The sequence below is a fragment of the Dasypus novemcinctus genome, chromosome 26 (genome assembly GCF_030445035.2).
Source record: "Dasypus novemcinctus isolate mDasNov1 chromosome 26, mDasNov1.1.hap2, whole genome shotgun sequence".
NCBI lineage: Eukaryota > Metazoa > Chordata > Mammalia > Cingulata > Dasypodidae > Dasypus > Dasypus novemcinctus.
The window spans coordinates 2,476,052-2,490,575 of NC_080698.1; the positions used below are offsets into that span (position 1 = coordinate 2,476,052).

At 44.0% G+C, this 14,524-nt stretch overlaps 1 protein-coding gene across 6 annotated transcripts in view; it reads right to left on the bottom strand.

Annotated features, from left to right (window-relative positions):
- Positions 1-452: 452 nt before the first annotated feature.
- ULK4 (unc-51 like kinase 4) overlaps positions 453-14,524 on the bottom strand; it is a 659,217-nt gene continuing 645,145 nt past the window's right edge. For 5 of the 6 annotated variants that reach the window (XM_058288214.2, XM_058288209.2, XM_058288208.2 and 2 more), the window contains 2 exons: positions 1,062-1,147; positions 453-576 (listed from right to left, as the gene is read on the bottom strand). In XM_058288214.2, the coding sequence (XP_058144197.1) occupies positions 513-576; positions 1,062-1,147 (150 nt within the window). In that variant the 3' untranslated portion in view covers positions 453-512. Of the gene's footprint in view, positions 577-1,061; positions 1,148-12,861; positions 12,941-14,524 lie in introns of those variants that run through there. The other variant, XM_071211993.1, reaches the window with a different exon arrangement.

A 14,524-nucleotide genomic window follows, 5' to 3' on the forward strand; every position in this document is an offset into this window, starting at 1 on the left:
GCAGGGCCGTGCCCCACGCGATCCGCGTCCCCAGGGGTCCCCGGAGGGCGCGGCCAGGCAGCGCGGTGCCGGAACCCGCCCCCCCTCCAGCGGGCCGGGGGCTGGCGGCGGACGAGAGGGCGAGGCAGCGCCTTCCCGGGGCGGGGACCCCGCCGCACCAGCCGAGGTGACGCGCAGGCCCCCCGCCCCGGACCCCCGCCCTCCCGGCTCGAGCACCCCGGGGCACCGGCCGCGCCGCGCTGCGGGGCCTCAGGGCCGCCGCCCCCCCAAGCCAGACGCAGCCGCCGCAGGACCCCGGGTCCCGAGGCGGGGGCAGGGGCAGGGACGGGGCGCGGCTTCGGGGCGGCGCGTGGGGCCCCCTGCCCGGCGTCCCCGCTGCGCCCGCACTGCCCGGGAGCAGCCGCAGCCCGGGCCCCGCGCACCCCCGCGAGCAAGGCACGTGCACAGCGCGGTTCCGGAGCCCCCGACTTTATTGGTCCAGAGCCGCGTCCACGGGCGGGCGTCGCCCCCGCCTAGCGCCCGGCCGCCCGCAGGATGTCCAGGGCCAGCGAGGCCACCGCGCCGTCGGCCGGCGAGCTGCGGGAGAGAGCGCGGCTGGAGCGGGGCGGGCGCAGGGGCAGCGCCCCCCAAGCCCCCAGGCCGGCCTGGCTCCCCCTGCAGCCGACAGAGGTTCAGACCCGACAGGCGGGCCGCGGACACGCCACCCCCACCCGCACCCCCCCCACCCCCCCCACCCCCCCAGGGCTGGAAACAGCCTCAGTTGCAGGCCAAGAGGGAAGGACGCACGTGGCCAAGCCATCATGTGTCACATAAAAGCAGTGACTGGCCACTCCTGGCCACCCCTGGCCACCCCTGGCTGGACAGACATAGGAGCTGCCACCCTGGGCAGGGGCTGCAGAAAAGGAAGGTGCAAGCGGGGCTGCAGCACTGGGTGGGCAGTGAGAGGCTGGCAGGTGGTGGTCCCAGTGTGGGATGGGGAGGGGGAGAGGAGAGGGGAAGGGGTGAGGGTGTCTGTCTGTCCATCCCTGCGGGCTGAGCCCTGCCCTGCTCAGCCCACTTACCCCCCAGCTAGGACCAGCTGCTCCAGGGCTCCAAGGAGACCACCTGCAGTCTTGAGGCTCTCCAGGTGCTTCTCGTTGGAGGTGATCTACAAGGGTGGGAGAGAAAAGCAGTCAGCAGCCACCCATGGAGGGGGTGCCCAGAGTTTTAGACCCACACAGTTCCTGAGCAGGTATGCAAGCCCCTGTGCACCCCATGAGGCACTGAGGACTATGGGGATAGAGGTGCAGAACTGAGACCACTGAGGGTGGGCACGAGGGAGTCCACCGGGCCTGGAGGTGGGCCAGTCAGGGTGGAGGGGACTTGTAGGGGTCCTTTTGGGAAGTCTGTATTCCAGAACCCCACTTTACAGTTACAGGATCTCTGAGGGCCAGGCTATGACTAGAAACCTGTGACCTTGTGGTTCTCAACCCAACACTATCTCTTACATGTTATGGTGGTTTGAAGTCATATGAACCCCACAAAAATGTATTCTTTTCTTGTGAAATTTTAAGTTAGCCTAGTATTATACTTTGCCTAAGAGTTACCTCCTGAGAGCCTCCATCTTGCTCAAATGTGACCTTTCTCTAAGACAAATTCAGTATATAAATATATCACCTTCCCCCTGGTGTGGGACATGACTCCCGGGGATGAACCTCCCTGGCCCCAAGGGATCACTACCAAGCACCAACTAGCAATGCATTTGGAAAATGACCTCGACCAAAAGGGGGAAATATTAAATGTAAATGAGTTTTGTTTTTTTAAAGATTTATTTATTTTTATTTATTTCTCTCCCCTTCCCCTGAGTTGTCTGTTCTCTGTGTCCATGCACTGTATTCTGTGTCCACTTGTTTTCTTGTCAGCAGCACCCAGAATCTGTGTCTCTTTTTGTTGTCATCTTGCTGCGTCAGCTCTGTGTGTGTGCGGCACCATTCCTGAGCAGGCTGCACTTTTTTCACATTGGGTGGCTCTCCTTATGGGACGCACTCCTTGCACATGGGGCTCCCCTATGCAGGGGACACCCCTGTGTGGCACGACACTCCTTCTGCGCATCAGCACTGCACGTGGCCCAGCTCATCACATGGGTCAGGAGGCCCTGGGTTTGAACCTTGGACCTCCCATGTGGTAGGCGGATGCCCTAACCATTGGGCCAAATCCACTTCCATACAAATGAGGTTTTATGACTCAGAGATTTCAAAGTGAGTCAGGAGGTCATTCCAGAGGTTACACTTGCGCATGTCTCAGCAGTATCTCAGTGACTGCCACAGTAAATAGTGCCCCAAACAGCAGGGCTCCTGAGGGCTCCAGAGACATCTAAACACTATTATAAGCAGGGCAGACAAGCTGAGGAATTCAGCACCCTGTCAGTGGACCTTACTCAGGAACTTATGCTCCCCAGCGTAATAGAGCTAGACTCATTTATAGGTTCTCTATACATGGCTCTTCTGCCCCTTTTATTTGAACCTATAATTAGCACTATACTTGATAAATCTTTGGCTTGTTCATGTGCCAGTTGAGCCTTTAATCTCAGCAGAGTTGCAACACCACTCTCTAGGTCATTGGACTCACCCAGTACAACAAACAAGGAGATGATGATGGACAACATCCATCCCAAGAAACAGAGAGTGTCTGCAACTGCAGACAAGACAGTTCCATCCAAATGCCTTATGGGCTCTAGGCCCCCTCTCAGTCAGAAGCAGAGTGGGCATCACCATCCCCAAGTCCTCAAGATTGGAGAAGGAACAATGACTACAGTAGATATAATTAATTTATTATAGACTTACTATTATTCCAGCAATGGAAGAACTTCTATCATTGATATAAAGGCAGTGGCCATCAGAGGTTCTCAGGGGAGGGAGAAGGGAAAAATGTAATATGGGGACATTTTTGGGACATTGGCATTGCCCTGAATGACACTGCAATGATGGATACAGGCCATTATTCGTTTTGTCATAACCTATAAAGTTGTGTGGAATAAAATATAAACTATAAACTATAGACCGTGGTTAGTAGCAATGCTTCGATATGTGTTCAAGTGTGAAAAATGCACCACACTAATTAAGGATGTTAATGTGGGAAAGTGTGGGAAAGTATGGGAGAGGGAATCCCCTATTTTTTTAATGTAACATTTACATAATCTAAAGCTTCTTTAAAAAAAAGAAAAACACATGCTCTAAACCTAATCCATCCCTTTGTAAGTAGGGCCTTTTGCCCAGGCTGCTTCAGTTATGGTGTGGCCCGCTCCAGCAGGAGGGGCTGAATCCTGACCCTGGAGTCCTTTATCAGTGGAGTGAAATTCAGACAGCAAGTCACAGGAAGCAGGAAGCTGAACGTCCAGGGAACCAGGGAACGGGAAGACAAGGGGCATTCCCAGCTCCACCTCAGCCAACTTCTCCTAGGGAATTCACTGAAAACCTTCATCCGAGGTCCCAGCTTGCGGCCAGACTGCGGCAGTTGGACTTGCCCCTCCCCGTAGTTGCATGAGCCAATTCCTACTCAACACTCCTAGCATCACACTGGACCTCTCCCTGTCCCTGTCTCCTGGGCTCACACACAGGTGGAGAGAAGGCCTGCCCTCTGCCTGGCGAGCTGGAGAACCTGGGAGGAGGGCCCTGACCTCCAGAGTGGGTGGGTGCCCCAGGAGGAATGGGAGAGGAGCAGGAGGTGCTCAGCCAGCTCCGAGTCCTCCACTCTGGAAAGCAAGCCTGTCCCCTGCGAGGACAGATGGAAATCAAACAATAGGTAGTACCTCTTTAGTTTCTTTCATTTTGTATATTTCCTTTTTTCCCCCTTAATGGAGGATTATTAACGTACTGCTAAATACTACTAACCTTATTTTGCTTTGTGTATACTTTTGCCTGATATTAACATCTTATAACATTAATGTACATTTGCTCAGTTTCAAAGAAAAAGTCTTTATATATGCAATATTACCCAAATTCATATTTCACATGAGGTTTCATTATGTCGTACAGTCCCATGTTACAGGTTTTAGCTTTCCTTCTAGTCATGTACATGGCCTTAGACTTGCCCTTTCAACCACTGTCATACCCATATATTAGTACAGCTAGTTACAAGCACTATGATGTGCTTTCACCATCTCTATTCATTTCCAAAGATTTACAAACAACCTTTGCCAATTCTGCACAGGTTAACCCTCAACTTTTCATTTTCTAATCTCATTCTATTTTCTGGTGACCAATATTCTAGTTATTAACTCCATGAGTTTGCTCATTATATTTAGTTCATAATAGTGCAATCCTACAGTATTTGTCTTTGTGTCCGGCTTGCTTCACTCAACATAATGTCCTCCAGGTTCATCCATATTGTCATATGATTCACAACTTCATTTCTTCTTCTAGTTGTATAGTATTCCATCGTGTATATCCACCATAGTCTGTTTATCCATTCATTAGTTGATGGACACCAGGGTTGTTTCCAACTTTTGGCAATCTGAATAACACCACTATGAACATTGGTGTGCAGATGTCTATTTGAGTCACTGCTCTCAGTTCTTCTGGGTATATGCCCAGTAGTGGCATTGCAGGCTGACATGGCAGATCTATATTCAACGTCTTTAGAAACTGCCAAACAGTCTTCCACAGTGGCTATACCATTCTACATTCCCACTAAAAGTGAATAAGCGTTCCTATCTCTCCACATCCTCTCCAACACTTGCATTCCTATGTCTTTTTAATAGTGGTCATTCTAATAGGTGTGAAATGACATCTCATTGTAGCTTTGATGTGCATTTCCCTAATTGCTAGTGATGTTGAACATGTTTTCATGTGCTTCTTTGCCATTGCTATTTCTTCTTTAGACAAATGTCTTTTGCTCATTTTTTAATTGGGTCATTTCTCTTTTTTATTGTTGAGTTGTAGCATCTCTTTATCTATTATGTATTAAACCTTTATTGGATATGTGTTTTCCAAATAATTCTCCCACTGAGTTCGCTGCCCTTTTGGCAAAGTCCTTTGAGGAGGGCCTAAATCTAATTTTTCCTTTTACTTGTGTTTTAGGTATAAGGTCCCAGAAACCATTGCCTACCACAAGATTTTGATGATGTTTCCTTACATTTTCTTCTATCAGTTTTATGGTTGTTGCTTTTATATTTAGGTCTTTAATCCATCTTGGGTTGATTCTTTTATAGGGAGTGAGATATCGGTCCTCTTTCATTCTTTTGGTTATTGATATCCAGTTCTCCCAGCACCATTTCTTGAAGAGACTGTTTTGTCCCAGTAATGTGGACTTGGTAGGTTTGTCAAGTACAGTTGGCTGTAGAGATGATGAGGGTCTATTTCTGGACTCTCAGTTCTATTCCACTGATCAATGTTTCTTTCTTTAGCCTTAGAAAGATTGGTCTTTAAGTTACTTGTAGTATCTTCATCTGGCTTTGGTATAAGGGTGATGTTTGCTTCATAAAATGTGTTGGGTAATTTTCCCTCCTCTTCAATTTTTTGGAAGCATTTAAATAGAATTGGTGCTAATTCTTGAAATTCTTGGTAGAGTCCACCTGTAAAGCCATCTGGCCCTGGACTTTTGTTGGGAGATTTTTGATGACTGATTAAATCTCTTTAAATGTGACAGGCTTGGTAAGTTCTTGTATTTCTTGAAGAGTCAGTGTAGGTTGTGCATTTCTAGGAATTTGTCCATTTCATCTAGGTTGAATTTGTTAATTTGTTGGCATATAGTTTTTCATAATATCCTCATATGATCCTTTATATTTCTGTGGGGTCATAACATCCCCTCATTCATTTCTAATTTTATTTATTTGCATATCTTTTTTTCCTTTATTAGTCAAGCTAGGAGGTTGCAAAGAACCAGCTTTTGGTTTTGTTGATTTTCTCTTTTTTTTTTTTTACTCAATTTCATTTATTTCTGCTCTAGTCTTTATTATATTTCTTTCATTCTCCTTGTTCTGGGATTGGCTTGCTGTTCTTTTTCTAGTTCTTCCAGGTGTTCAGTTAGGTCTTTGATTTTAGCTTTTTATTCTTGTTTTAATAAAGGCATTTAGGACTATAAATTTCCCACTTGGACTACCTTTGCTATATCCCCTAAGTTTAGATAAGTTGTGTTCTCATTTTCATTTGCCTTGAGATATTTACTAATTTCTATTACAATTTCTTCTTTGACCCACCGATTGCTTAGGAGTGTGTTGTTTAGCCGCCACACATTTGTGAAATTTCCCCTTTCTTATTATTGATTTCCAGCCTTATTCCAATTTAAGAGAAAGTGCTTTGTATAATTTCAATCTTTTTATATTTATTAGACCCGTTTTGTGACCCAACATGTGGTCTATCCTGTATAACCAGAGCACTTTAGAAGAATGTATAACCCACTGATCTGGGATGTAATGTTCTGTGTATGTCTGTTATGTCTAGCTCATTCATCAGATGTTCAGGTTCTCTATTTCCTTGTTGATCTTCTGTCTAGTTGTTTTATCTAATAATGTGAGTGATGTGTCCAAGTCTCCAACTGTTATTGTAGAGATGTCCATTTCTCCCTCCAGTTTTGCCAGAGTCTGTCTCATGTATTTTGGGGCAAGATGTGTAGATATTTATGACTTATTTCTTACTGGTAGATTGTCCCTTTTATTATTATATAATGGCCTTCTGCATCTCTTAAATTTTTTTTGTATTTAAAGTCTGTTTTGTCTGATATTAATATAGCTACCTCGGCTCTTTTTTGGTTACTGTTTGCTTGACGTACTTTTTCCCAACCTTTCACTTTCAGCTGATTTGAACTCCTGGATCTAAGGTGAGTCTCTTGTAGACATCATATGGATGGCTATGGATGGCTATGGATGACTCATGTTTTTTTATCCACTCTCAGTCTGTATGTTTTGATTGGGGAGTTAACCCATTCACATTTAATGATATTACTATAAAATGCATTAATTATTCACCATTTTATTCTTTGGATTTCATGTCATATCTTATTTTTGTTTATCTTTTCACTCTTTTGACTATCCTTTCTGATAGTCTTCCCTTTGACACTCTCCTCCAAGCTCTGTCTCCTCTTTCTTTTGGGCTGTAAGGCTCCCTTTATACTTCCTACAAAACCAGATTCTTTTTTTACAAATTCTCTTAGTTTCTGTTTATTTGTGAATATTTTAAACTCAGCTTCATATTTGAAGGACAATTTTGCTGGATAGAATATTCTCAGCAGATAATTTTTCTCTTTCAGTATCCTAACTATGTCACACCATTATCTTCTCGCTTCCATGGTTTCTGATGAGAAATCTGCACTAGGTCTTCCTGGGCATCCCTTATATGTGATGCTTTGTTTCTCCCCTGCTGCCCTCAGAATGTTCTCTTTGTCTTTGTCATTCGACATTCTGAGTAGTATGTGTCTTGGAGCAGGTCTATTTGGATTTATTCTGATCAGGATTTGCTGTGCTTCTTGGACATGTGAATTCATTTCTGTCATAACAGTTGCAAAGTTTTCAGCCATTATTTCATCAAATACTCTTCCTGCCCCTTTTCCCTTCTCCTCTCTTTCTGGAATTCCCACAACATACATGTTGTTGTACTTTGTGTTATCGTTCGATTTCCTTAGCCCTGCTCAATTTTTTCCATTGTCCCTCTTGTTCTCTCTCTTCAATTTCAGCTGTTCTGTCTTCTGTATCATTTATTCTTTCTACTATCATTTTGAGTCTGCTGTTGTACATTTGCTTGTCTGTTTTTAAAATGTACTGGGACCAGTGATCGAACCTGGGACTTCATATGTGGGAAGCCAGCACTCAAACACTGAGCCATGTTGGCTGACTCCTCTAATGTGTTTTTATTTTTTAATTTTTTATTTCTTTCTCTCCCTTCCCCCTTGCCAGTTGTCTGCTTTGTGTCCATTCGCTGTGTGTTCTTCTGTGTCCGCTTGTACTCTTGCCAGTGAAACCAGGAATCTGTGTCTCTTTTTTGTTGCGTCATCTTGCCATGTCAGCTCTCCATGTATGTGGTGCCACTCCTGGGCAGGCTGCGCTTTTTTCGCACTAGGCAGCTCTCCTAACGGGGCACACTCCTTATGCATGGGGCTCCCCTATGCAGGGGGACAACCCTGTGTGGCAGGGCATTCCTTGTGTGCATCAGCACTGCACATGGGCCAGCTCATCACACGGGTCAGGAAGCCCTGGGTTTGAACCTTGGACTTCCCATGTGTTAGGCAGACACTCTATCAATTGAGCCAAATCTGCTTCCCTCTAACGTGTTTTTGATTAACCTATTGTTTTTTTCATTCCTGTAAGCTCTGTTATTTTTCTAGTCAGATTTTTTAATTCTTCTTTATGCTTGCCCAGTGTCATCTTAATGTTCTTTATCTCTTTAGCCATGTTGTCTGTCAACTCACTGGTTTGATTTAGGAGATTTCTATGAACCTCATTGATTAGGCATCTCAAATTATGTGTCTCATCTGGAAAACTTTGATACATTCCTTTGCTTGGGCCATTTCTTAGTATGGCTTATGATATTTTGCTGCTGTCTAGGCACATGATTATGATGGTGAGTTTCTCTCTCTTGTGGAGGAATTTAGTCATGGGAGGCCATGGTTACTTCCATTTTTCGATTCTTGGTTCAACCTCTTCTAGCTCTTTAGGATTATCCCTGTTAAGTTGCTCAAATCTGGACCAGGGACCCAGTAATGAGTTTCAGACCCACTTCCAAGGGTCCTGGGGAGATTGTAAAGGCCCAAAAAAGGCTCTCTTACTCATTATTGTTTACTTTGAATTTCCTCATGTGCACTTCCTTGGTCAGCAGATGGTACTCTTTGGCAGCCCTCTCAGTTCAAAGCCTGGTGGGAGTGTGTTCCTGCAACCCCACTGCAAGAATGCCATGGAGGATCCTGCCCGGGTGATCTTCAGAACTTTGCAATCAAACTTTCTCTGAAGCTGTTCTTCAGCCTTTGCCAGCAGCCCCCTCCCTTTGCCTATATAGGAAAAGACCCCACTCCCCTCTGTGTCCTCAACAACAGTCCCTGTCAGCAGAGAGGGAGACTGAGATCTCTTTAGTCCTGGATCTCTTTAGTTCTGGATCTCTTTAGTCCCAAGCTGCTTCCCAAGGCAAACAATGGTGCAGCCCCTCACAGCCTGGAAGGGCTCATGGGACACAGCAGACCAAATATGTGGGTCAAAAGTGAAGTCAGCCATTGGCTGTTTGTCTCTCCCCCCTTTCCTGGGGAGGTGGACACCTGTGGCCCCCTCTGTCCATAGCAGCTGGTCAGGGGCCAGAGAATTCAAACCTGTCTGCTCTGGGGGTGGGGGTAAGGGCACTGGCTGACGCAGCTGCAGCTTCTACTCACAGTTTTCCTGTTGAGATTCTTCTCCTGTGCCCCTCTCTCTTCTGGGCGGTGTTCAAGCCTCCCCTGATGCCCTAACTGAAAACATCTTTTTTCCTAGGCCATTTTCCCTGTCCTCTAGGTATTTTTCTGGGAGAGCAGTGAATCCTGTGTCTCTCTAATCCTCCATCTTCTTAGAAGTCTCATTTATTTTTAACAGTCTGACCTTGTTTAGCAGTTTGATATTGTTTATGAATTCCAAAAAATATAGTATGTTTGTAAACTGGTCTGTTCCTCTGGGTGTGATAATCCTTTACTTTTATTAGATTTAGCTAAGGCATTGGACTAAATTATGTTAAGATTAGGGCTTTGATTCAACTATGTCATTAGAGTGCTACCCAGCATTGCATCCCAGCCCCCTTGGTGGGCTGATAAAATATACTCTCACATGGAAGTAGACACACAGAGAAGAACACGGAGAAATAAATACCTCAAAAGACACGGCAGAAGCCCCAGAAAGACAGATGAGCCTGATAGTCTTTGGCTGACCTTGTGAAGTGAAAAGAGTAGCTGAGTACAGAAAGAAACGAGCAAGCCTCAGGGAGAGAGAGAAGCCCTACGCCAGCCTACAGCTGAGATCAGAAGAGCAAAGGCTGAACCCCCACTGACATCGCCCACCATCTTGCTTCAACACATGGCCAATGACTTTGGGTGAGGAAGAGTTGGACTCTTTACGGCTTTGTGACTGTAAGCTTCTACCCCCAAAAAAAATACCCTTTATAAAAGCCAACAGAGTTCTGGTACTTGCATCAGCATCCCTTTGGCTGACTAAAACACCTTGCAAGACAAGTAACATATTTCATAGATGAAGCATCCAAGGCTCAGTGGGGTTAAGTGGCCAGCACGCATGCAGCCTGACCCTATCCCCACGGTGAGGAATCAGGCTGGTCTGGGTTGACTCCGCTGCTCAAGCATTGTCTTTCTACTTCATCATAGCAACCAAGGCTAGATTATCACTTCCCTAGCTCTTAAGAAGAGGCTGAACATTTCTTAACCAATCACTCACAGGAAGGTCCCAGGGTAAAGAGACCTTAGCGTGGACTCTGTGTTACATGATATCCTATTCCACTTCCTGAGTGGACCAGATGCCAGCTCAACTGCTTCAGGTATGGTTTCTGTAGAGATTTGCTTTATAGAGTGACATGTAAATTTGTTCTGAAATTAGACCCAACTTGATGAGTTCAAAAGTCTGCATTTTGGAAGTGTCGATTACTTCTGAAGTAAGCACAAAGCCATACTGAGGGTGGACTCCCAATCAGGGGTCTTCAATGAGCATTCCCACCTGACTGTTCTCAGAGCTGTATCGCATGTAGTCAGGCTGCATCCACACTCGCTGCCCCGCCCTGCCCTGGTGTGGGCTGTGAGTGGAAGCTGTATGCCAAGGAAATTACCAAGTTGAAATGACCAGACTACAGTCACCCACAAGGCTGGTTAGAAGGTATGAATAGAAAAGTACAGTGAGAATTATATGATGAAAAGATGAGACAAAAATAGAATTATGTGCAGCTGATGTTATGGTGGCATAAACAAAGCTGAAAGAACAAACCGAAAACCATGAAATTTGACCACTTAATGGAACTCTTACTAACAACATCAAGTGTTGTCCTGTTTATAAACATTAGTTAGTTAGAAAATAAAAATTTTAATGAGTTTATTTAGAGGTTCCAGTTCTGGGTAAAACAGAGTACAGGCATGCAGCCCTTTCTCTGCCTCTGAAGGCAAGGATAAGACCTGGACAGATACACAACAGTTTTTTTTGTTTTGTTTTTGTTCTTTGAGATACCAGAGCCCTGGAGCTAAACCTGCGACCTCAAATGTGGGAAGCCAGTGCAGCATTGGCTTCTCTCAGTTGGTTTTTTATTTGTTTTTGCTTATTGTTGTTGTTTTTTTTTCAAGAGGCACCAGAACCAAACCTGGGGCCTCCCACGTGGGAGGTGGGAGCTCAAATACTTGAGTGACATCTACTTCCAACATAGCTCTTTTCCTTTTAAGATTTATTCAATTTATTTATTCTTCCCCACTGGTTGTTTTTCACTTGCAGTGTCTCTTCATCTTCCTTGTTTCTTTTAGAGGCACCAGGAGCCAAACCCAGGACTTCTCTGATGTGGGAGGGAGGTGCATAATCACTTGAGCCACCTCTGCTCCCTGCTTTGTTGTGTCTCTTATTATGTTTTTTCCCTCCCCACATCTCTTGTTGCATCATCTTGCCACGCCTGCCTGTCAAGTCAGCTCACTGTCTTCTTTAAGAGGCACTGGGAACCTCTGCTCCTTGCTTTGTTATGTCTCTCATTATGTTTTTTCTTCTTGTGTCTCTTGTCTCAGCTTGCCATGCATGCCCATCGCGCCAGCTAGCTGTCTTCTTTTGGAGGTACTGGGATCCAAACTAGCGACCTTTTGTGTGGTAGGCAGGAGCCTAGTTGCCTGAGCCACATCTGCTTCCCCAACATAGCTCTTTGAGAACACTGAAGAGTATACAGAAACAGGAGGATGGGAGAAGGACACCAAATTCAAAACACCATTAAACCAATGGTGAGTTCACCACTTTTTCCCCTGAAGGTATGGCCCAGGCTACACTCAACAAAATCCAAAACCCAGAATTGAGCATGGTAGGGCAGAGAGAGAGTTCTTGGAGGAGACTGGTTCAAAAAGTGGGAAAAGGAACTTCCAAAAGCTCAAATAGAGGAAACCCGCCAGAAGTTTTTCTCTCCTTTTTTCTGTTCTCCCGTACCCTAGACTGCAGGCAATTCCATGGTGGCCGTGATGCGGAGTGGTAGCAAGGTGGCAGCAAGAGGCACCTGCAGTCCAAACTCTCTTCTCTGCCTCTGCTCTTCCAGACTTTGGCCTGGACGTGGCACAACCGTGGAAGTATGCAGTCCTGGCCAGAAACCCGGGAATCTAGAAAGTACTGGGAGATAGTGGCTAGGGAAGAGCCCAGAATGACGTGTTTACATGCCCGCAGGCTCACCCCACCTGTGCACACATGGAACTGATCGTAATAGCACACCACAGGCATGAAGAGCTGAGGTCCCTGGCCCCTAGGTGATGCTCATGAGAGAGACCCAAATAGCAGCACAAAGGCTACGACACGGAGTTGACGCTGAAACCACAACCTTCCAACCTGCAACCTGGAGCCAACTCGGTCAACTGTTTCCTGAAACAAACACATTGACATTCTCTGTAAAATGCAGTTGCCAGAGTCTTATAATGCAATATTTCAAAGGTCCATGATAAAAATCTAAACTTATTCCACTTACAAACAACCATGAAAATCTCAACTCACAAGAGAAAAGACAATGAACAGAAGACAATAACAAGATGACACAGATGTGGGAGTTACCTGACAAAGACTTTAAGGGGCTATTATAAAGTGCAAAAAAAAAAAAATCACTAACATTCTTGCAACAAATATTAAAATAAAATGTATCAACAAAAAAGTAGGTTTAAAGAAGAACCAAATGAAAATTTTAGAACTAAAATATAATAACTGAACAAAAATACCTCACTGAGTGGAGCTGATAGATGGGGGTAACAGAAAGAGTTGGTGAACTTGTAGATGGGTCAGTAGAAATGATCCAATCTGAATAAGAGAGAAAAAGATTGAAAAAAATTAACAGAGCCTCAGAGACCTGTGGGACAATAACAAAATGTGTCAGGGGGATTCCAGAAGAACTGTCCCAAGTATGACAAAAGACATAAAACTACAGATTCAAGAAGCAGAGCAAATCTCAAACAAGGTAAACCCAAAGAAATTCACACCAAAATGCATCATAATCAAACTTGCTAAAGACAAAGAAGAAATCTTGAAAGCAGCCAGACAAAAACAATTTTCCTATGGTAAAATAATGATTTGAATGACTGTGGATTTTTTGTCAGAATCCACCAAGGCCAGAAGAGAGTGGTGTGACATTTAAAAAGAACTATCAGACCAGAATTACATATCCAGCAAAAATACCGTTCAGGAATGAAGGTAAAAATAACATTCTCAGATGAAGGAAAACAAAAAGATGCGGACCTGTACTGAAAGAATTGCTAAAGGAAGTTCTTCAGAGAGGAAGGAAATGATGCCAGAAGGAAACTCGAAACATCAGGAATGAAGGAAGGGCAACAGAAATGGTAAATATCTGGATAAACAAAATTCTTTTACACTTGACAGTAAGAAAGCAAAATGCTAATATAGTCTGATAGGGTTTTCAATGTACATAGAATGAATATAGAAGACAACAGGAACATAAAGTTGAGGAGGTAAAGGAACCTATAATGTGGAAATGTTTCTATATTCCAATTGTAGTAGTATTGTTTATCAATAGACTCTGAAAAGTTAAATAAATTATTTTGTATTTCTGATAGCAGTTAAATAAATACATACAAAGAGATACAGTAAAAACACAATTAGTAAATTAAAATGTAATATTAAAATGTTCAAATAACTTAAGAAGTCAGGAAAGGGGAAAGGGAGGAAATACCGAGGCAATGAACAGAAATAAAATAATAAAAGGGTAGACTAAATTCTAACATAGCAAGAATTATATTACATGTACCCACAATTGTAGTCAGAGACTTAATAACTCCTCTTGCAGTTATAGATAAAACTAGTACACAAAAAATCAGCAAGATTAGAAAACTGAACACCATCAACTACTAGATATTACTGATATTTGTAGAGCACAGAATCCAGCAAAATACATATTTTTTCTTAAGTCTATAGGATATTCACCAAGACGTACCATATTCTGGATTATAAAAGAAAAATCTTAAATTTAAAAGAATTGAAACCATATAAAGTATATTCTCTGACTATAATGGAATTAAACTAGAAACCAGTTACAGAGAGAACAAGAATTATCTCCAATCACTTTGAAATTTTACAATACTTTCCTAACTAAGGTTCAAAGATAACCTCCAAGGGAAATCAGAAAATATTTTTAATGTAATGAAAATTAATATACACCATATCAAATCTGTGGGTACAGCTAAAGCAGTGCTTACAGAAAATTTATAGCATTAAAATACTTACATTAGGAAAGAATAAAGATCTTAAATCAATAATCTCAAAAAGATGGCTCAGTTGCTGAGTGCCAGCTTCCCTCATGAGATCCTGGGTTCAATACCTGGCCCCTAGTACCTCTAAAAAAATAATTCTAATAATACTCCTAAAAAGTTG